This window comes from Amphiprion ocellaris, chromosome 5 (genome assembly GCF_022539595.1).
Source record: "Amphiprion ocellaris isolate individual 3 ecotype Okinawa chromosome 5, ASM2253959v1, whole genome shotgun sequence".
Taxonomy (NCBI): Eukaryota; Metazoa; Chordata; class Actinopteri; family Pomacentridae; genus Amphiprion; species Amphiprion ocellaris.
This window is the reverse complement of record NC_072770.1, coordinates 1,356,364-1,380,188: the sequence shown is the minus strand read 5'-3', so window position 1 is coordinate 1,380,188 and position 23,825 is coordinate 1,356,364. Positions and strand designations below refer to the sequence as shown.

The 23,825-nt window shown below is 40.0% G+C and overlaps 1 protein-coding gene across 5 annotated transcripts in view; it reads right to left on the bottom strand.

Moving 5' to 3' along the window:
• The window catches only part of matn4 (matrilin 4), a 40,644-nt gene that overhangs the window by 2,273 nt on the left and 14,546 nt on the right, over positions 1-23,825 (bottom strand). For 2 of the 5 annotated variants that reach the window (XM_055010776.1, XM_055010777.1), the window contains exons 3-17: positions 21,063-21,185; positions 18,557-18,732; positions 18,221-18,379; positions 17,132-17,363; positions 15,030-15,152; positions 14,671-14,793; positions 12,797-12,919; positions 9,903-10,025; positions 9,264-9,386; positions 8,073-8,195; positions 6,482-6,579; positions 4,817-4,948; positions 4,214-4,397; positions 3,969-4,121; positions 2,166-2,268 (exon numbers count right to left, since the gene is read on the bottom strand). In XM_055010776.1, coding sequence (XP_054866751.1) covers positions 2,166-2,268; positions 3,969-4,121; positions 4,214-4,397; positions 4,817-4,948; positions 6,482-6,579; positions 8,073-8,195; positions 9,264-9,386; positions 9,903-10,025; positions 12,797-12,919; positions 14,671-14,793; positions 15,030-15,152; positions 17,132-17,363; positions 18,221-18,379; positions 18,557-18,732; positions 21,063-21,144 — 2,057 coding nt within the window. In that variant the 5' untranslated portion in view covers positions 21,145-21,185. The remainder of the gene's footprint in view (positions 1-2,165; positions 2,269-3,968; positions 4,122-4,213; positions 4,398-4,816; positions 4,949-6,481; positions 6,580-8,072; positions 8,196-9,263; positions 9,387-9,902; positions 10,026-12,796; positions 12,920-14,670; positions 14,794-15,029; positions 15,153-17,131; positions 17,364-18,220; positions 18,380-18,556; positions 18,733-21,062; positions 21,186-23,825) is intronic. The other 3 variants (XM_055010779.1, XM_055010778.1, XM_055010780.1) reach the window with 3 other exon arrangements.

The following is a 23,825-nucleotide window of genomic DNA, read 5'->3' as shown; positions in this document are numbered from 1 at the left end:
TAATCTCAACAATACGCTCTTTTTTGTAAAAAGATGTCCACATATGTGGAGGTTAAATCTACATTTTGTTCTCATGGCCAGCAGGGGGTGACTCCTTTGGTCTGATTGTAAAGAAGTCTATGAGAAAATGAGCCTACTTCTTACTTAAATTGTTACCTCAGTTAACATTTTTCTAATGAGTTTATGATCTTCAGCACTAGTTTCATATCTTCTTCAGTACAGCATAATGTTCTTTTAGTAAATCATGGTCCCATTTAGAAGAAAATAGACAGTAACATCGGGTAAGATATCTGTTGGAGCTATCTTGTAATTGACCAGTTGCAGCTGTAACGTCATGCATAGTGTCTTCAAGTTCTCAGACACACCCATCCCTCAGTGGCTATGTTTGGTCTTAAAAGACCAAGATAAGAAAAGTCAAATTCCAAACACAGTGCTTCAGAATGTTAGTTAATAAACCAATGGGTCATCACTGTGGCTACAGCCATCGTTTACCCATAGCCTATGCTTTTAGACCGGGGGTTTTTAACACACAAGTAGAGGCTCCCACAAGGGTTTAAGATAAGCATATCATGATAACGAAACTTTAGTTGATCAGTAATTACCATTCAAATGACTAAGATTAACAATCTAGCTGTCTGTCTTTGTATCATTTTATGCTCTTAAGTGTTAGATTGGTGGTAGTGCCTGTGAATACCACCTTTTTTACCACCTGTGATAGACAAACCCTTCTTACCATCACCCATAGGTTACCTGAAGAGCAGTTCTGAAGCTCAGTGTTGTGGCTCCAGCTGTCTCCATTTTGGCAGTGTCAGCTAATCCAAAACTGAGCAAAGCGGTGGAGCATGAGTGGAGCTGAGGTGAACATGGAAACGACTCTGGGTCATGGTGTCGTAAGTCAAGACCCACCTGTGATTCAAAGCGACGGTGTTTCAATAATGCACAAGTTTTAGCCTTCTTAAAATTTAACGAGGTGAGTTTTAAATAAATGAACCCTGCCATATGGTCGTGCAATACAGCTATAAGACAGATTTTTTTTGTACCAGGCTGTAAACAATGGGGGCACAGTGACTTTGTGGTTTCACCTCACAGCTAGAAGATCTCTGGTTCATGTCCCGGCCTTCCTGGGATCTTCCTACATGGAGTCTCCATGTTCTCCTGTACATGTGTGGGTTTCCTCCAGGTTCTCCAGCTTCCTCCCACAGTCCACAAACATGCTGAGGTTAATTGGTAACTCTAAATTGTCCGTAGGTGTGAATGTGAGTGTGATTGTTTGTCTCTATGTGTAGCCCTGTGATAGACTGTTACCTGTCCAGGTGAACCTGTGATAGACTGTTACCTGTCCAGGTGTCCCCTGCCTTCACCCTCAGTCAGCTGGGATAGACTCCAGCCCCCCATGACCCTGATGAGGATTAAGTGGTGAAGAGATATGGGATGGATGGATGTAAACAATGGACATTTTAACATAGGGGTCTGTGAGGATTGACTCCCTTTGGAGTCAGCCTCAAGTGGACATTTGAGGACTTTTGCATTGGCTTTATTTTTTAGCTCCAGTTTGCCACATGTTAAGGTCCAACAGATTGCACCCCTCAAGTCATTGGTGTGTCCTGTATCATTTGGTTTAAAAGTAAAATGTGCCTGAAGTTGTGTTGCAGTGTTTGGCTTTTCCAACTAAGTCCATGATGTTAATTTCAACAGATGTTCATTAAATGCAGCCGGTCAAATATTAAAAGTTTGGTACTTTGAGGTAAACAGTTAGTGCCATTAAAGCAAATAAGAGGAGGGTTCAAATAGTGGAAACAATGAGAAAACAGCTTGTTTCATTTCCGCTAGTTTCAACTAGCTTCTCCGTTACACAGGTCTGTGAAAAATATTGAATTAATTGTGCTTAAAGGTGGCAGTCAGCTCAAAGAACTGCTCATGTGATCACGTAACAACAGGACTATTTGCAAGTTTGAAAGGAGATTTACAAGATTAGAAAACAGAAAATCTTTTTCTGGTGAATCACTGCATTATTTTTAGTGTTTCTAGTCTATACAATATTCAAATGAAAAAAAAAAATTAAATCTCAGAAAGTGATGAGGGAACAGAGTCTCCTGGTCTCATACACCAGGCCACCCCTGGTCCTTACCTGAAGCTAAACAACAGTCTGTTTGTAAAGGATATGTTTCTGTGTGATCTGCTCCAGGCTGCTCATGGTGGCCTGCTGGAACTCCACCAGACTCTCACAGGCACAAGGATCCTTCACCTCGATCTCCCCCTGACTCTCCTCTGCAAAGAAAAAAAAAGGTTCCATCATTATTCAATATTCTTTCTTATTCTAGCTCAGAATGGGCTTTTGGTTGATGACTCCACACCACAGTCAGCAGTATCAGCCCCTCTACAGTAAAGGCAATGACTCTGTTACCTTATTTCATAGAAATCTAGGCAAGCGATTTTCATTTCAATGCACATGGGCTAAAAACATGATGCATGGACCTCTTAAAAAGATACAACTACAAATTACTGTCCTTTTCAGTATGTTTATATGGGATTCTATTTTTGATATTATGCTTTGTGTTTACTTCATATTTTAGTGCATTTTCCACAACTGTTTGTTTGTCAGTAGATGGCGCCAAAGAACACGACATCATTACAGTGACTTGTCCCCACTGTTAGCGTCACACTGCATCTTTTATGAATTTACCAAATGAGTAACAAAATCTTTTGCAACTATTCTGATAATGGACAATTACTTTTAAGTTCAGAAATTTAAATAAAAGCTAGATAAAAAAACATCAGCCTGGAGAGTATGATTCATTAACATCAGATCTGTGCCTTTTCACGTTTCAAGTTTTTAAGCCTATTGTATGTTTTTGATCCAAATTCTTAATTGCATTTAAATGAACCAATACCCTCTGCTCTCATATGCAGTGCATGTAAATGAATAAAATACACACCATGTTCTTCTGACATGCAGTGACAAAGGTGTAAAATTGAGCACTTGAGAAAGCTAAACTGATTTTGTATTAAAAACTAGGCTCACCTGGTAAAAATATCTGCAAACAATTAATTTTACTTAAAGGGGGTGACATATTAAAGGGAAAACTTCAGTGTCTTAATGGCTTCGTCCCACTTTTTTTTTCTCAATTTGTCTACATTCCAGACACAAAGAAAACCTTCCATACTTGGAAACTACTGATAAAGTCGATTTTTGTACCGTTTTGTTAAGAAAAAGCACAAGAAACGCCTGTCAAAATGGAGTCCCATGTGTGTCAGAACTGCCACCGAGGCCGCCATCAACCGGACGGTCAACATGGAGATGTTTGTCTTTCCAGCAGTCCTAACCGCCAAGCCATTCAACATTCCCTATGATTGGTTCTCCAGTTCGCTTGAGCTCCATTGATGAGATTCTTACGAAAGACATTTTCTCATTTGGTGTTTTCCAAAATTTCCCAAAGATACCAGCTGGTTTGAGATGTGGTGAGATTTACACCATGTTCAAACTCATCAAAACATTTCCGTGACTCTTCACGCCTGATGTCATTCTGGAGAGACCACCGCCATCAGCATAGAAATGCTCCATCTTAGCATAAAGGTGATCATTCAGAATAACTTTGTACTGATTTGCAGTGACCTTTACCTTTAACGGGAAAAGTGGACCCAAACCCAGCAAGATATTTTCCTCTTGCCATTTTTACACAGCATCAGAATCAACCAGGCCTGCTCAGGATTTGGATATAAGCCAGAGGGCATGATCGGATGTTAATTGTACCATACAGTGCACTTTTGTAGAAGCATCTGCTGTGTTTCTTTACTCATTTATTCCATTTTTCCTTTAATTTGTCACCTGCCTTTACTGTGGTCTGCAGTCAAAGACTTCCAGCTTTGTGAAATGTTTAATATGGCTCCTATAAACTGTTAATATGCTGTCACACATAAAAGAGATTACATTATCTTAACAAACAGTGTTTTTCCAGTTAGAGTTGTACCTGGGCAGACGTTGAGTTTGAGGTTCTCAGCGATGGTGCTGATGGCGGTGAAGTCAGTGGTGTAATAGAAATGTTTCTCCAAAGGTTCTGATGCAATCACACGAAGCTCATCTTCCACAGCTTTTCCTACGCCCACAGCATACATGGTGATGCCTGCACAGAAACATACATGGTGATACTCAGCTTCCATTATCTGGATCATAAAATGAAGCTTTAGATGTCACTGCGGTTGAGTGGAGTCTTACCGGCTTCTTTAGCCTTCTTGGCGTACTCGGTGATGTCGTCCTGGGAGCGTCCATCTGTGAAAACCAGTCCGACTCGGGGGATGTTGCGGCCGGAAGGACGAGCACCTTCGGCCTCTGAGAAGCTGTTCTCCAGCATATGCTTTAGGGCCAGACCTGTCATCGTACCTTTCTCCATGTATTCAACCTACACATGGACAGCAGCAATATCTAGCATTATGAGTGAACGATGGAGCTGATCAGGACTGAAAATGTGGTGTAAATTTCCATGTTCAACTCAAAATGTGGATCTATGTCTACAAGGTGTCCATACAGTGTGTGCAGAAGTTTAAAATATTCAATATAATTTTTTGCGTTTAAACATATGCCACCTGTACTCTGGAAGCTAAACACAAATAGACGACCAGTCTAAAATTTGGACACACTTCCTCATTCAAATGAATAGTGTACATTTCTGCTTTACATTTTATTAGGTAATTTAATGGCTTAACTTTTTTAATAGCTTCACTTTAAAGTGCATCACTAGCTTGTAATGTTTCTGGTGTTAAATTATAAAACTGAACTTAAATCCTAATTGCCTTGTGTGGAAACAAAGAGGACTGTTACCTTCATGACAGCAGCTTTGATCTCATCTGCAGTGTGGTACATGTTCAGAGGGAACTCTGTCCGGACCCGACTCGAGTACTGGACCAGACCAACTCTGGTGCCGTGAGCAGACACGTCCAGAGAGTCCACGACCTGAAGAACAGCAGGAGGTCAGGAACGTTCATCTGTTGAAGCTGAAACATAGAATCTGTACTCTTTATTACTCTATTTGCATTGTACTTTTTAAAAAGCTAAATTCAGGGCTGCACTGTCGCCTTGCAGCTAGAAGATCCCTGGTTCATGTCCCAGCCTTCCTGGGATCTTCCTGCATGGAGTTTCCATGTTCTCCTCTGCATGTGTGGGTTTTCTCCAGGTTCTCCAGCTTCCTCCCACAGTCCACAAACATGCTGAGGTTAACTGGTGATTCTAAATTGTCCGTAGGCGTGAATGTGAGTGTGACTGTTTGTCTCTATGTGTAGCCCTGTGATAGACTGTTACCTGGATGGAAAAAGCTAAATTCCCACTCAGACCTACAATATCTGAGGCACAAACATTAAAACTAAGAACACATTTGAATATCATGTTTTGTTAAATGTAGAGGAAATTTCTTGATAATCCAGAAGTGCAGTAAATATTAAACAAGTTAGACCCAGCAGTCTAACGTACTACACAGACTGTCTGGTCAAAGTGACTAACTACTAAACTAACATCAAAGTAACACTATCCATGTGGATTATCCAAACAATTACAAGTTGTTTGGATGAGAGCCAATTAATCAAACAGTCAATCTGGAGTTTACAGCCCTAATAGAAAAAGACTGTTCTTGAACAAATTTAATTTGGTTAGGGTTTTTGGTCTTATTTAAATATACAATTATAAATTAGTTTAAAAAAAAAAAAAAAAAAAAAACTATAGAATTAATATTAGATACACTACCGTGTAAAAGTTTGGGGACACTTAGAAATGTCCTAGTTTTTGAAAGAAAAGCATTTATAGTCATACCCCTCTTCAGAAAACACAAAACATTTGACTTCAACAATATGAGTTAAATTAGTAGAAAAACTTTTTAAAAAAAATGATCCAAGTTAGCACGTTAGCCTCCAGAACCCCACTTTGAACCAGACAGCAGATCATTTCTAAGACTTCCAAATCTGAGGCTACAGGAAAATGGTGGATTGCTCCCACCAGGTTTGGACCAAAGGAGTCCAAGTGTCTCAGGAGCTTAATCAGAAGTGATGATAAAAAAGGAGTATAAGATGGACAGATGGATGGGAACAGCATTAGTAATAATCTACACCTCTGTTCAGAAGTTTAGGGTCACTTAGAAATGTCATTGTTTTGGAAAGAAAAGCAGTTTTTTTCAGTGAAGATACCATTAAATGAATGATAAATCCAGTGTAGACATTGTTAATGTGGTAAATGACTATTGTAGCTGGAAACAGCTGATTTTTAATGGAATATCTCCATAGGGGTACAGAGGAACATTTCCAGCAACCATCACTCCTGTGTTCTAATGCTACATTGTGTTAGCTAATGGTGTTGAAAGGCTCATTGATGATTAGAAAACCCTTGTGCAGTTATGTTAGCACATGGATAAAAGTGGGAGTTTTGACATGAAACATGAGATTGCCTGGGTGACCCCAAACTTTTGAACAGTAGTGTATGTGTAGGAAAACATTGCTGTACCTGGTTAACAAACTTCTTGACAAGCTCAAAGTTCTGGGGCCGGACGCTCTTGGAGCCGTCGATCAGAAGCACCAGGTCGATGTTGGCAGACTTGCAGGCTGAAGAAGAGACAGATAAAAAGACAGAGGAAATAAATGCTGACAACATACAGAGGGCAAAGAATAAATTCAGTAAGTCTCCATGACAACACCAAGCTTTGATAGTATGACTCCTTGACTTTACTATACTTTGTCCAAAATGGATGTTAATACTAGAATGTCACTCTTAGATGCAACTCTGTAGTATCACTTATCTATATATTTAAAAACAATGTTTCATATAAGTATTCAGATAAACAAAAGAGTGCTCAATATTCCACAGTTTGGTTTACTGGTTTCTATCAGAGTTGTCATAGCATCTGTCTGCAGCAGAGCTCATAAAGTATAAATCTTGAAAGGACGATCTATGAGACTTTCTCTTCTGCATGGAGGAGTGTGTGACGGTTATTGGCAGCCACTCCAGATTTATCTCATTCTCCCCAGAGAAAAAGAAAATTCAGAAGATCTTCATCTTTGTCCTGCCAGTTTCTCTCAGACATAACTGAGCTGCTTTTAACATCAGGAACTGGTTCATTCTCTCATACATCTTTATTTCATTTCTTGGGACACAACCTCTGCTCTCTTCGTAGTCCTACTCTAATTGCAGCTCTCTGTGGTTTTCCCCTTCAGTAGTACTCACCTGATCCCATCAAAAACCTGCCACTGAACTTATTCCTGGACAGGGACTCATCATTCAGAAGACATTTCTTAGGTTTGGGCCCATTATATATACACTACCGCTAAAAAGTTTGGGGTCACCCAGACAATTCCATGTTTTCCATGAAAACTCCCACTTTTCTCCATGTGCTAACATAACTGCACAAGGGTTTTCTAGTCATCAATGAGCCTTTCAACACCATTAGCTAACACAATGTAGCATTAGAACACAGGAGTGATGGTTGCTGGAAATGTTCCTCTGTACCTCTATGGAGATATTCCATTAAAAATCAGCTGTTTCCAGCTACAATAGTCATTTACCACATTAATAATGTCTACACTGGATTGACTGGATTCATCATTCATCTAATGTTATCTTCATTGAAAAAAGCTGCTCTTCTTCCAAAAATAAGGACATTTCTAAGTGACCCCAGATTTTTGAACGGTGGTGTAGATCTATCAGAAATTAGCAGCTCAGGTTTTATTCCAGACTCAGCAGAGATTTCAGTTCATACCAGATTGTTTTCTGTATTTGTTGCTTTGGGCTGAATTCTAAAAACTGCAGGGATGATGCTGACCTCCTGCTGTGGCCTTTACACCTACATCCTGACACTTCTGTTGGGTCCTGCAGGACCTACAGGATCTTCATCCTCCTGCAGCTCTCAGTGCGTCACAGCAGTGAGTTTCTTCAGACTCAGCTCATCCATGAAGTTGTGCTTTTTGTTTTTTAATCAGGTTTGAGTTAAAGCTGTCTTGGGCTGTACATGCTGCTGAGTTTGTGCATCAGCAACCGTTCAGACAGGTTCAGTGATTTTGTACTTTTACAGATGAGTGTGTATGTCAGAGTGTTGACTTACTGCCACAGCTCTTGCCGTCCTCCTGCAGCAGCTGGCCCTCAGGACAGATGCAGTAGTATGATCCTGGAGTGCTCACACACTGGTGCTCACAGCCGTGCTCCACCGTGTTGCACAGGTCCATGTCTGGAAATACAGTCGGTAAACACGTATGACGTACATACAGGCAAAACACTCACTCAGGTACTTAAGTACAAATTTGCAGCAGATTTTGTGATACTTTATACTTTCACTCATCTGGAACCTGCATTTACTTTATAAATTAGGATTTCTGCAAATAAAGCAACAAACTAACCTACCCAAGAGTTTTTGCAAGTACAGGGATAAGTGGATTATTCACAAGCCACCTGAATACTATTCTGCATTTAGAGCACCTGTGATGACATTTCTCACTATTTTCCTAACTTTTATAAATCAAACAATTAGCTGATTAACGGAGGAAAACAAATCACCACATTAAGCTCCATTAAGCTCCAAAAAATGGAAAACGTCCGAGTAGAGTCACTTCTTTTTGTAGCTACTGTCGGGCTACTGGATGTAAAATAAATGTTGTCTATAAATCTGAATAACAAACCCTTTCAGCTCAGTGATATTTTTCATATTAAAGAAAAGTCCCTAAACGTTTTCAAAACTTTTTTTGAGCCTTCTTTAACCTCAGAGAGGTTCTTCTTCTTCTTCGGGCTTTTCCCTTCAGAAGTCTCCACAGCCAATCATCTGCTTCCATGTAACCCTGTCCTCTGCATTCTCTTCTCTCACACCAACAACTTCCTGTCCTCTTTCTCTACATCCATAAACCTCCTCTTTGGTCTTCCTCTAGGCCTCCTGCCTGGCAGTTCAAACTCAGCATCCTTCTACAGATATATTCACTGTCCCTCCTCTGTACATGTCCAAACCATCTCAGTCTGACCTCTCTGGCTTCATCTACAAAACATCTAACATGTCCCTCTGATGTCCTCATTCCTGATCCTCTCTCTGGTCACTCTGTATTTATCCAGGCTTGGGACTGCCATAAGGAGGACACTGGTTTTGCTCCCTTGAGGCTACATTTTCAACCTCAGAGAGGCTGTTGATAAAAAATCAGTAATGAAAGCTCATGTTCCTCCTGAGTCCACATTTTGTCAGCTATCAGGAATACAACAGACAAAATGGAAGATGAGATTATTATGAAAAATGTTCCTAATTCAGATCACTGACTTGTGCAGGTCTTCTTGTCCTTGTTGAGTTCAAATCCTTTGTTGCAGTCACAAGTGAAGACACCTGGAGCACTGATGCAGATCTGTTCACAGTCATGCTTTCCCTCAGCACACAGGTCAATGGCTACGGAACACAAACACACACACACACACACACACACACACACACACACACACAAAAACACACGCACACACACGCACGCACGCACACACACACACACACACACAAAGTTAGATCTCTTTTGCAATTACGTTGTAATGCTGTGTGTTATTGCTTGGGTTGTTTCTTTGTGTGTTAGTGGTTCTAAATGCAGAAGCAAAGCTGAAGCCATGTGGTCATTTTTAGAAAGCAGAGGAAGCATGATTCTACTGACAGTCCTGTTTGACATTCAGCTACAGGCAGCAGATTGAGGTGTATTCTGTCATGACTTTTCAGAAAAATAGAGATGTCATACATTGTGTTTTATTTTACACAAATATCTCCTGTTTTTACTGAACAGACTGACATGAAGGAAAAGAATGAGCTCCTCTGTAGAACAGATGCACCAGCAGAGCTTTCCTTTCCCTGTAGGTGTGTGTTTGCTAGCGTGTGTTTGTTAGCGTGTGTATGTTGTGTATTTGTGTGAGGGGCCTGACTAACGTGTGCAGGTCTTCTTGTCTTCATTGAGTGTGTATCCTTCGTTGCAGTCGCAGGTGAAGACGCCCGGCGTGCTGACACAGATTTGTTCACAGTCATGTTTCCCCTCAGCACACAGGTCAATAGCTAAAACACACACACACACACATACATTACAAATTACATTAAACTGTGTGTGTGTGTGTTTTTTTCTGAAAACATTTTTTAATATCTGAGCCAATGAGTATTTTTAGTTGTTAAATCTGATTTTATTTTGAAAAGCTCTCCAATAAGTGCTCATGAGAGAATCAGAGAATATCCATGAACCAAAAACTAAGAGACATCACAGGGTTTATAAAAAGGAATTTAAGATATTCCCTGTTTTTTTAGTAAGAATCATTTATCTCAGGGAAACAAGGTCAGAATAATATTTCACTATGACATCCTGTTCTTCATATCCTCCTAATGACCTGTGCATTCAGATGGAAGTTACTAATCGAGCATTTTCAGAAACCAAAGAACAGCTGCCAGTATTATTTAAAAAGCATGTCTCTACATAAAGCTGCTGTGGTATTTGGATCATTACATGGTGTATTACTCCTGCTTGAAGAGTCATATGGCTTCAAGGCAACAGTAAGTCTTTGGTTACCCAAAGGCTGTAAATTGTCTTAATTTCAGTTTTCTGTCAACAAGGCTGCTAGTGGTGCAGATGTTGCTGTGTGGCTGCTTCAGAGACATCTGGGTCAATGTATAACTGCGGGAATTTTTGTAACATAGTTGACATTTTTGCTGTTTCCAGGCCTAAAATCAACATTTCTTTTATTCTAACCAAACACCACATGGCATTTTTAGACAATGATTCTTCTAAGGATTATATGTACAACTGAGTAAAACTAAAATGTAATGTTATTTCTAAAGATATTGTAGTAAACCTGTTGACTACTTTATATTAAATAAGTCAGAAAGCCTTGGAGTCTGGCCAGTCTTTTCTTCAGGAGGAAATGACATCATGTGGAGCAGGTCATGTGATCTGGAATTAACACACTTCCTGGAGAGGTGTTTTTGTAATGGGGAACTTAGTGGAAAGTGATTTAATTTGTTATTTTACACATAAAATGTGGTGTATTGCCAAAAAAGAAATATCTGTCATGATTATCTCAACTTAATAAAAAGAACACAAACCAAACTATTTCTGAATCAGCTCATTTTATTATAGTTTAGCTCATTAGAAGGTGACTGTTATTAAATTCAGACGGTTATTTAGTTGACATTTTAGTGATGTCCAGTCATTTTTTATTAATAAGTGATTGTTTCCATAATAAATAATTATGGAATTTGTAAAGACATGATCATAATGAACAGTTTTTGTTTTTTTATTCTTTTAATAAAAATGTATGCAAGACATATCCCATGGACTTCAGATGTCCTTTAATTATTTATTGACCCATCTGTACACGTGTGCATGTGCAGCATGTATGAATATGTACAAACATGTTGGTCGCTTTGTCACTGCTTGCATTCCCATGTGTACCACATGCTTCTTGGGGAATATGCATTGGGTATGTGCAGTTGTAAAAACATTCTCTTTATTGCATGTACATTGTCTGCCTCTAATTATAAACAACAGTGATAATGGCAGATTTGAAGGAACAGCAAATATCAGTTATTGTATCATGAAGTTTAATAACCACTGATATGCAGATTCTTGCAAAAATCATGAGAAATACTCTACGTTCAAAAGTTTGGGGTCACTTAGAAATGTCCTTATTGCTGAAAGAAAAGCATTTGTTTTCAATGAAGATACCATTAAATGAATGATAAATCCAGTGTAGACATTGTTAATGTGGTAAATGACTATTGTAGCTGGAAACAGCTGATTTTTAATGGAATATCTCCATAGGGGTACAGAGGAACATTTCCAGCAACCATCACTCCTGTGTTCTAATGCTACATTGTGTTAGCTAATGGTGTTGAAAGGCTCATTGATGATTAGAAAACCCTTGTGCAGTTATGTTAGCACATGGATAAAAGTGGGAGTTTTCATGGAAAACATGGAATTATCTGGATGACCCCAAACTGTTGAACGGTCATGCATTTTGAGTGTACCGGTATATTTTTTATAAACCTAAATGATGACTAAGCTAAACCACAGCAATGAAATTATCATGCTTTCTGCCTCATTAATCTGCTTCATTTTCCTTGTTTTCTCTGGTATGTTGCCATGTTTTAAACCCTTCAAGCTGCCCTGGTTTAGATAAAGAAGGCTGTGACATGAAGGGGTTTGGCATTCCAGGTCCTTGCATGTTCTCTGCTGGACTTCTCTGTGCTTTTTTTCCAAACTGAGATACTCTGCTGCATTCCTATTTATTTTAAGTGGTAGTATACTAAAAAATAATATATAAAAATCCATATGAAAATAAGAGCGATGTCATTTTAACTGCCATCATGTTGCTGCTCCATTAGATTTATGAGGACAGCACAAGTTTTTTTGCAGAAAATGCTGCAGCTGCTATAGATTTCAACAAAACTTTATTATTTACATGAAACAAATGTCTGCCTGTGTAACTTAATACTATAACAGTGGACTTGTTGAGTTTTAACAGTCATGTGCATGCACTCATGACACCACAGCTATGCTATCTCCAGCTTGTGATGGGAGACGTATAGACGAGCAGCGACCACAAAAATACATAATTTAGTCGGTTGGTTTCCTCCAGTGGCCCTCCATCATGTTGACATTAGCTGGTAATACCGTATTCCACAGATACATGTGGGAAATGTTCCGTTATCCTGCTATCAGTCATGCATGTGTGTTAGTGGCTTGGTTATAGAGGTTCCAATCTGATCCTCACCTCCAATACGACAGCAGTGGACATCATGGTTATGTTTTTACCTGCCTACATGCTGGAGCTACTTACCCTGGCAGGTTTTGCCGTCATCCAGCAGCCTGTATCCTTCGTTACAGCGGCAGTGATAGCCATTGAGCACACTCACACACTCATGATCACAACTGTGGTTCCCAAACGAACAGTAGTCGATCACTGAGGGGGGAAAGCAGCGAGGCTATAAGCAGCATAGCCAACGGAAGCAACATTTGTGAGATTGCATTTATGTTCCTTTTTCCTCACGGTCAGTCTTACCTTGGTAACCTCATGGCAATTCCATTCTTAGACACTGTTAACATTTGGTTTTAATCGAGTTTCAGTGAGCCAATCTAGAGTCCAACTGGTGCTGAATTAGAGTGAGGAGCAAATATTGATATCAATATATTGCTATATTGTTTTTTTTTTAATTATACGATCATTCCTTATTTGATTTTCCACCTATATGTTTCACAAACTAGTTAGCAACTTAGCATGAAGTCAAAGCTTGACTCCACACCACCATCTGCTCAGACGCATGTCTGCTGCATGTTTGACAATGAACAGTAGAGTCAGAGCGCCTTCAGCTGTACAAGCTATGTGACGGTACTGTTTCTGAATGATGCTGACCACTTTCATCTGTGTAGCTGTCATGAACAAGCAAATTAGGTGGAGCTGAGTTTGTCATCTGTTCTCTGGGCCACAGACGGTCCTATGTCAGCCCTTATGGTATGTGTCCACCTCATCCGTTTTCCTTGCATGTAAATGCGTCGCATCTGAAAATTGCCCACTTGGTGGGCAGTCACTAGCGGCCACTAGTGGTCACACGACGGCACTTTCAGGTTGAGTCCGACAGATGCGTCGGACCAACATGGTGGCTCTGTCACAAATTTTCTTTTATTTTTTGAAAAAAGTTCAGCAAAGTATTTCTGAAAGCATTTGAGGTGAGAAATAATCTGTGCAGCAGCTGAATCTGTCATGGTTTTAGTTCACCGACGGCTAGTTTAGACGTCTGATGAAAGTTTCGTCATACGTCAGACCTCCGTACACCGCATCGCAAATGAGCTGCTGGGAGACTCACCAGAATGCAGCTCGAAATGCACTGCAATAGAACCGGCATGCAACGCGGTGCATTTCACATAGACAATGAATGGGATGTGGGTGGACATGTACCATTACCTGTCACTCACAGCCTTAATTACATGTTACTTTAGGTCTTTAGGTACTAATTTGTATAATAATTTACCCCATATAGTTGTCATGAACAGGGAAATGAAGTACAGAGAACAAACAAGTATATTTCTGCTGTAAAGTTGGACTTTACAACATCGGGGACTACAGGGATAGACTCACTTTAGAAGCCAGCATCTAGTGGACATTGCAGGAACTGCAGTTTTTGGCATTTCCACACCGCCTTCATTTTTACCAGCAGAGGTTGCTGCTTGATTAGTATGCCTTTGTCAGTCGTTGACACTTCTAGTTAGCACTGCTGGCCTCTTGCCATCTGACACATTTTTAAACCAAATGTAAACAGAGTCTTAGAGAAGTTAACTATTAACCTGAGGTTACTTTATTTTTGTTCATAGATGTTAAGAGTATTTTTTGCAGCCAAGCATGTCTTGACTGTGTCAGGGGATGTACAGTATTTCATAATTGCACATGGAGGGTGAGGTAATCTTTAAAGCAACTCATTATGTCCAATTATTTATTTAACTGTGACAAACTACAAATGCAGGAACATAATGCAAACCCACTCAGCTGTATCAAGCAGCAGAGGAATCCATTCCAGCATGAATCAACATGACATGAATGCAAGCCAATGGCACTTCAGTCAATATAATGCCAAGAGCTATTAGCGGTTAATATGAGATCTGTGAACATTATCTTATCTATATTACTAGTTTCTGCATTTGTGTGCATGTGAGACTAACTTGAACAGGTCTTCTTGTCATCGTGCAGTTTGTATCCTTTGCTGCAGTCGCAGGTGAAGGAACCAGGGGAGCTGATGCAGATTTGTTCACAGTCGTGCTTTCCCTCAGCACACAGATCGATGGCTAAAACACACACGCAACATTTGGAGTCATTATCAATAATTGGGCATTAATAAATGCTATCACAATTTGCAAACATCTTTCTGCTACTTTACTGCAATCATATTGTATAACACAATTGTTTACTCACAGCAGTACATAGAAAGCCATGTCAGTATTGTCCTCTGCAATATAAAAGTGTTCATCTTTCTGTAATTATAATCCCACTTGGAGCTTGACTTTGGCCATGTATTTGCTACCTGCACATGTTTTCCCGTCGTCATTCAGAGTGTATCCGGGCAGACAGAGACAGTGGTAGGAGCCGGGGGAGCTCTCACAGATGTGTTCACAGCTGTGGTCCGACTCCAGACACAGATCCACTCCTACAGCACAGATCACATGCCCACAATATCAGCTCTGGAATCATTAACTCAAGGGTCATTCTCATCATATTCAACCACTGGAAAATAGTGATAGAAACTGTACTGATGGTGCTGCAACAAACAACTGTTTTAACTGACAATTTATCTGTTGATCATTTTTTCATTCAGCTGATTAGTTGTTTGGTCTCAAAAATGTCAGAAAATGGTGAAAAATGTTGATCGGTGTTTCCCAAAATGTTCTCCTAAAAGATGTTTTCATACAACCAATAACTGTTCTGTTTATTGTTGTCGAGGGGTAAATATACCAGAAATATTCGAATAATAATGATTTAGACATGTTTATTTGAATCAATAATCGAAATAGCTGACAGTAGTTAAAAGTATCCCTTGCTGTTGGGTTTGAATCATAGTATGGTATTTAATTAACTGAAAAAGACATTCATATTAAGCTGAAAACAGAGTTCCACAAAAGTAATGTCAATTAATTTAAAAATGTAAAATGAGTGATTGCACAGGTATTTAACCGCTTCAAGTCAGTGCTTAGTACATGCACCTTTGGCTGTAATTGCTGCATCGATCCTGTGTGGAATCTGGAGATCTCAGTCAGTCAGTTTAGGCTGCGTGATTCAAAAACAAATCCTCTCCTGAATCACAGTTCTCCTCCAGACTGCACTAGGTTGTCCTCCAGGACTCCATTTTACTCTCTACCTTTAAGAATTGTCCAAGTCCTGCTGCTGAGAAGTATGATGCTGCCACCCCCATGCTTTGCGATTGGGATGGTGTGTTTGTGATGATGTGCAGTGTTTGGAACCAAACAAAAATAATGTCTAGTGTGATGGTCAAAAAGCTCCATTTTGGTCTCATCAAACCAAATCTTGCTGCAGTTGACTTCAGAGTTGAGATTTAATATGATTGTCTTCATCAGTGGCTTTGTCTTTGCCGCTTTCCCCCAAAAGCTTTGAGTTGTTGGAGTGTTTTGGGGTTTTTTTGTGTCTTCTTAGTGTAGATTACAGCCAAGAGAAGTGATTCGTCACCGACTGGACCTTCTAGATACAGGCGTCATTATACTGCAGTTAGTTGAGACATATCCACTGCACTCATGATCTCCATTTTACTAACTGTAACACTTCTAAAACTAACAGTAACAACACTTTAATAGTTTTACTCATTTAAGCTTAAGGCACCAGTGGAAAAAAAAAGATCTTGGTCAAGATCTTCAGTACCCCATAGAGATATAGTGGAGACATAATGTTAAACTATTATCTGTGGAGCACTATCAGGTGTTTGGATGTGTATCCTCATCCTCACATCTTAGCTATGCACATATTTTTAATTGATTACTTCATTTATTTCTACAAATTTCTTATGCTTTATTTTCTGCCAGATTTTTCCATCTCCTGCTGAGGAAACGTTTTTAGAGCAGCAGTTCAGCCTAGAATAATAGCACCATGAGGAAATATCTTGCACTTAAGGGATTTGACGGGGCTGTTATGAGAAAGTATTAGGTTCTATGGGGTTAAATGGGCATGGAATTTTTAAAAAAAATTTAGTCTTGACTTTCACAGTGTTTTTAATTTCACTAAAAAAGTAGCGGTGCCCCCAGCCGAAACCAAATGCATGAAATTTCCATTCCAGAGATCTGATTGCAGTGTGTATAATGTTAAGGTGACTTCAAATAAAAGTAATCCATTAGTAGCTCAAAATGTGACCAGGATTTTATAGAAACATGATGTTAAATCCATGAAGAATGACTGCTCTCATAGGTCTGGTATTTTAAGAGCTTCATTTATTTTATCTGTATTTAATGTGGTCTTGGGTAGGTGAGGCTTTTGAGTTTTCACATTCCAGTAAAATGATTTAATTTTGTATGGTTTCTTGTATTCTAAACTCACATGAATCTCTCAAGAATTTTTTTTGGCAAATTCAATGATGAAATTCCAAATCTACATTTTGTGTTTTGATTATCAGTCAAGTCTTACCACACAGCTTGTCCTGGAACTGCAGTCCAAACTGGTGAATGAGGTCAAAGGACTCAACGAGGAAAACATGATCTTCGAAGGGCGGGGAAGCCATGGCCCTCAGTGATGTCATGTCGGCTCTGGCCACTCCCACAGCGTAGATCTCAATGCCTTTCTCTCTGGCCTCAGCTGCCACCTCCGCCACACGGTCCTGAGGACGTCCATCTGTCACAATCACAGCCACGTTGGGGACCTGGATGGGCAGAAAAACTCACAATCAGACCCAAGATGAGGCAGGAAGGCTGCTGGTAGTGTCTGGGTGGTATTAAATTCACAGCTGGAAAGCCACAGGCTCAATTAGAAAGCTTTAAACATGTACACGTACAATTTTTCACAAGAAGAAAACGCAAAGCTTTTATTAAATGATATGAACTTGAGATATTTAGCTTAGATCTTAAGGTATGATTTTTCAGTCCCAGATCTTAAAACAAGCGGAATACTATAAAGCTGAGCCAAGAAAATAAAGCTTCATTTTTGTTGTATATCTAAAGACTCCCCTTTTGTGTTAACAAGGTCTGTAACAAATCTAAAGAAGCTACCTTGTCAACTTGCACGGTGAAGCTTTCTGTCATTTTTTTGTCTTCAGAATCAGTTTTATTGAACACACACATACATTTTTAGGTGTATAATCAAAGAGTGAAGAGAGACTTTCAGATGTTAAGGTCATAAATCCTGACCTGATTGAAGTGAAGCAATACTGGTCTAGTAACCTCTGATCTACGAGTGAAGTCATAGAGATGTGGCTCCAGCAAAGCAATTAGTGTTGCAGACCGTCAAGCAGCTACTCTTTGTTTGAAGGTGTTTTGCAAATGTGTTACGTAGTGCACAATAGTTACGAAGGAAAGTGCCTGGACTACAAATGAGGTGCTTCAGGCAGGTAGAGGGCAATGTTTTCTGTGGGAGAATTGTAACTGTGCAGACCTTTATCATGCACAGAAAAGCAGCTATGAAACACACTGAAAGAAAGGGGAAAAGTCAAAAAGCATGATATCAGCTCTTTGAGAATAGGCATCAAAAATCTGTTGTTTCAGAGACTGCGGGATGTGTTACCTTTGGCCTGTCTCCTGCCTCGGCAGTAAAAGCTTCGTTCATCACATATTTGATGGCGAGCCCTGTCATGGTGCCCTGAGCGAGGGGGATGATCTGGTTGATGCCCTTCACCATGTTCTCCAGCTTAGCATGGGCCTTCAGAGTGAACTCACTGCGAACCTGAAGTGAAAGGAGGATAGAAATGTATTTAATACTCACTAGCTGGAGTCAGAGGTTTGATAAAAACTTAACAATTTATACACAAACTCTGAACAAAATAAATAAAAGACACTGGACACTGGAATCAAAAGCACAATGAATGAGGAGAAGGGAGAATTACAACATGAGAGAAGGTACCTGGCTGGAGTACTGAACAACTCCAACTCTGGTGGCATTGAGTCCGATGTCCAGAGTGTTCAGGATGTCGATCATGAACTTCCTCATGGTCTCAAACTCATGTGGCCTCACGCTGCGAGAGCTGTCGATGAGGAACACCAGATCCACGGGGCCGGACTTACATTTCTGTTCAGGACCTGGAACACAGGAATAAAGTTTTTGACACTGAATATGTAAATGATGGCAAAGGAAATGGCAGCGTGGTTGGAAGACAAGCTTCATCTTATTATATGAAGATAAGACAGAGAAAACATGAAAGATGTTTCGGAGTTTGATCTTAAATGTGGTGGTAAATCAATGCCTTTTTTAAAAGTTGTATGTCCAGTTACATTACAGTAAAACACACTAATTGGTCCCAGTTGTGGTGGATACTAAGTACATTTACTTCAGTTACACTACATTAGAGGCCATTATTGTACTTTTCTACTACTATGTTTGACAGCATTAGTTACTATTTAAACAAGAAAAGAGACTCAGAGAGAAGAACTCCACCAAGGCTGCTCAGTCGTATGATTTCCGACAGATGAAATCTTTAAACAATCTGTGGTCTTCAGCGGTGGATTTGTAGTAGGATCACAATCACGTGATCATCATGTTCACTTGTTGTCATGGTTACAGTGACGCTGTGTCGCTATCTCGCAATGATACAGAAATCTTGAACAAATCTAATCACTTGGTCCTTGTGTCATTTCTGACCTTCCCTGAAAATTTCATCCAAATCCATTAGTCCGTTTTTTAGTAATGTTGCGAACAAACAGACAGATTCACAAACAAACCAGCGGCGATCATCACATAACTCCGCAGCATTCCTTGGTGGAGTAATTACAATTATTAATACTGAACATACAGTAACTAATAAATGATAATGTGTTGTAATAGATTAAGCTACCCAGCAGTGTCTAAAGTAAATAAAATCAGCTGTACTTCAGTAAGTACTCCTTGTTTTCATTTAAATTAGATCAGCTGTGACCAACCGTCAAGTGACACAAATTCAAACAGATAACAAGAAAGATTGAGAGCAAAATAAAACACACTGTGTCACTAAAATAAATGCAGCATGGCTCTAAAACAATATAAGAGGAGCAAGTTGTTGGAAAATACATTCAGCATGGTGAAATACATTTCTAGAATGCTGTGCAGAGTGATGTAAAAAACAAGTTGGTAGAGGTGAATAAGTGTAAGTAGCAAAACATCTTCCAATATTGGTTACATCTGTAGGCACTTGGAAAATGTGTTATGAATCGATACCAGAATAGTTCTCTCTATTTCTGTCAACGGTTGTGCTGTTTCCGTAGAGATCCAGGACTTTATACTGCAGTGAAAATGAGCCCACAGTGAGTAAAAAATGGAGGAGAAATAAACTGCTTGGAATTCAGACTTCAGAGTGCTTAATAGTTGGAGTAACTGTAATGGTGATTTGTAAATGATACGACAGCTTTACGCCCTGCGACAGACTGGTGACCTGTCTAGGGTGTCCCCTGCCTTCACCTGAGTCAGCTGGGATAGACTCCAGCCCCCCCCATGACCCTAGTGAGGATTAAGAGGTGTATAGATAATGGATGGATGGATGGATGGATGGACGAAAGCTTTACATGTGAACAAAGTGTCTCCTGCTGGACATATAATAATATGCATTAAGACATAAGTTGCTTCTGTATTACATGGTTTTTAGTTGAACAATCCTCAAACTAGGCAGCAGCAGAGGCCTCCCTTGCACACCAGTATAACTTTCACATTATTTACCACCTGAACTCACTGCTCCACGGCTGCAGCTGCCACGGGGCGCCTGGTTTTGTCTTTAAATTTCTCAAACGCACTCCCATGTTGTAACATCATCTCAGTTCAAAAACACCGAGGTATGAGATGAGCCTGTGCTTGTGGTGCAGCTTCATGAGCTTCAGAGGAACTGTTTGATTAATGCACATCCAGAGTTTCTTCACAAAGGCTGAACTTCAGCTGGCCACCAGAACAGAAAGACTCAGTGTCAGTAAGAGCGAGAGCTGCTGTAGAATCCATCTCATGAGCGATATTTTTTAACATCTCATAAACATCATTGTCTGACCATGTAAATCAGGTCATCTGCAGATATAATGGAACCACATCCAAATGTATCAGTCTTACAAGCATTAAGCGGTGTATAGATACTGGATGGATGGATCTCCAGAGGTAGTTTGCTTTTGCATTTTTTGTCTTGCTCTTAATTATGATGCCATTTAGGAGCACAAATATTAACATGTGTACAGTTTTCATATTTTAAAAAAAGGAAAACACTTCTGAGCACAGTCTGTGAGCAAAGCTGGGTTCTCACAACTCAAATCACTTCAGTGTCAGCCTTGATTTCATGACTTCCCTTTATAGAAAACACACATCCCTTATTTGGAACTTTTGGGAGGAAAGCCATAAAAAAAGTCACTCAGTCTTTCTCTTTTTTCCCCCAGTTGTTTTCTCACAGTATCTGCAGACTGACCTGCTTTTGGCCTGGCGTTGGTGAGAACGGCCAGGGTGAGCAGAATGAAGCCACACAGAGCTCTGAGCTGTCTCATCTTCATCCTGATGATACCGATCACTGTTCAGCTGGAACTGGATCAAACTGAAAAGAAAAGAGGCATTGGGTGAGTCAGTGGAAAATCAGAAAGAAAGAAACACATTTCTACCCACTTTATGGCTTATTTGCTCTTTTTTTCCACTGATGTGCCAAAAGAATTCCAGAAATCCAGGTGAAAAGGGGGAGCAAACTGGGAGGAAAAGTGGCATTTTATTAACTCCTGGTAGTTCTGCTCCCGTCACATTTTTACTCACTGTGGGCTCATTTTCACTCCAATGTAAAGTCCTGCACCTCTATGGAAACAGCACAACCATTGAAGTAGAGACAATTCAAAAATCCCGTTTGTGCAATAAACGCCAGTTAGAATGCCATAAATCATAAACAGAGTTTGTTTAAGAGATAAGAAAGCTCTTTTATTGGCAAATATTTGAATGTAGAAGAGAGTGATTTTGATGAATTGCCACAACTTTAAGCTTAGATTTGGTTGTTTTTCCTGATAGAATCATGACAAATAGTGTAATTTCTACATGACTGTACTGAACAGCCACTTGACTGACAGCGTCATTTGCTTTAGCTGCAAAAACCCTCTGAGCCCTCTGGAGTTTTGACTCTGGAGACACAGAGGAAGCGATACCATGTTGACATGACGCTACAAAGTCTGCAGATGGAGGACTCTGGGCTGGATGGACACAAGAGACAATCAGCAAACAAGCACAGTCATTAGCTAAGCGTAGCCAGTAGGAGGCGAATTCTTTAGTTGCAAAAAGAAGGGTGACTGCATAGAAGTCTATGAGAAAATGCTTCCAGTTCTCACTTGATTTGGTAGCTTAATAAACATTTTTCTTATGAGTTTGTAGTCTCAATGCTTAGCTTTGAGTCTTTTTCAATATAGCACGATGCTCATTTTGAAAATTGCTGTCCCTTTAATAAGAGTACACTACTGTTCAAATTTTGGGATCACTTAGAAATGTCCTTATTTATAAAGAAAAGCAGATTTTTTTCAATGAAAATAGCATTAAATGAATGATAAATCCAGCCTCCAGCCACGGTAAATGTTGTAGATGACTATTCTAGCTGGAAACAGCTGATTTTTAATGGAATATCTCCATAGAGGTACAGAGAAACATTTCCAGCAACCATCACTCCTGTGTTCTAATGCTACATTGTGTTAGCTAATGGTGTTGAAAGGCTCATTGATGATTAGAAAACCCTTGTGCAGTTATGTTAGCACATGGAGAAAAGTGTGAGTTTTCATGGAAAACATGGAGTTGTCTGGATGACCCCAAACTTTTGAACTGCAGTTTGAATAGATGATAAAGCAGGGTATGGGTATGTGATCCAAGGAACCAAATTCCAAACTTGTCGTTCATAAAACCAGGAACTGATACCACATTGACCACACCCATCTTGTATATATTGTCTACAGAGAGACCTAACTTCAAACTTCTTTCATTTGATTCATTAAAGGTTTCAACAAATGTGGCTGTCCTCACCATCGTCATACACAAAACTGTACAAGACAAGAACATGTTGATTGACACACCTCATATTTTAAAACCCTGGCTTCCATATTTTACACAATGTTCATCGCATGACAGCGGAAATCTTGCGATCAGCTATAAGGCACTCAGTCTAATAACCTGAGTGATTAGAGAGTGTAGAAATACCAGAAAATTGCTGCTCTCTGTGTTTGTAAAGAGCCAGTACTGGCCGTGGCAGGCGTGTGTTGCAGTGGCACATTCCAGTCCTGCCCCATCGTAAAACACTCGGCTGCAAACACCTGGATAAGGTGCACGGCAATTCCTGCTAATAGAAGGCTGTGGGTAAACGCACACACAGTCCCTGATCTGCCTGTGTGTCTGTCAGTATCCCTGTAGGCTGTCAGCTCCACCAGCAGCACAGAGATAATGATAATGTCTGACAAGTGTTTATGTTCGGGGCACTTGGTCAATTCCAACTGGCAGCATGAAAGCCTCCTCTCTGTCTGTAGATCCACAGAGATGGGTCCTTCAGGGCTTTATCAGGGACTGACTGGCAGCCAGAACCTGTGGTCCTCACCGGCTCTGAGTCATGAGTCAACAGATGTAGCTGAGCACAAAGGCTCTTTTCTCTGTTTATGTCTCTGTTTATGTCTCTGTTTGTCTCGTTGCCTTTCTCTGTGGCTCTCGCTCTGTCTCTCCTTGCCCACTTTCTCTCTTCTCCTGTTGTCTCATCCACATGTTTTCATGAGCATCTCTGCAGCGACTGGAAGCTCAGCCCAACATTTGGAGCACATTATTCATGCTTTTATGCTTTCAACAATCGCCTGTGTGGTTACGACTTTACATTCTGGCAGCGATCCAGACAGAAACAAAAGGTAACTGTTCATGTTTTGTACTGATCATTTTGGAACGTCACACTTTTACATCCAATGAGCCACAAATACTTAACACTTTTACCACGTGGTATTATGTAATAAGTGTTGCATTACATCCATTTGTTTTCTTGCCATGTTTGTTTGTCAGTCAGCAGGGCATCCCAAAAACTACTTCACATGTTTCGGGCAAAAAGATGTTGGGTCAAAGCACAACTCATTAGATTTTAGGTAGATTCACACATATTTAGACTACCAGTCAAAAGTTTGCGGTCATCCAGACAACTCCATGTTTTCCATGAAAACTCCCACTTTTATCCATGTACTAACAT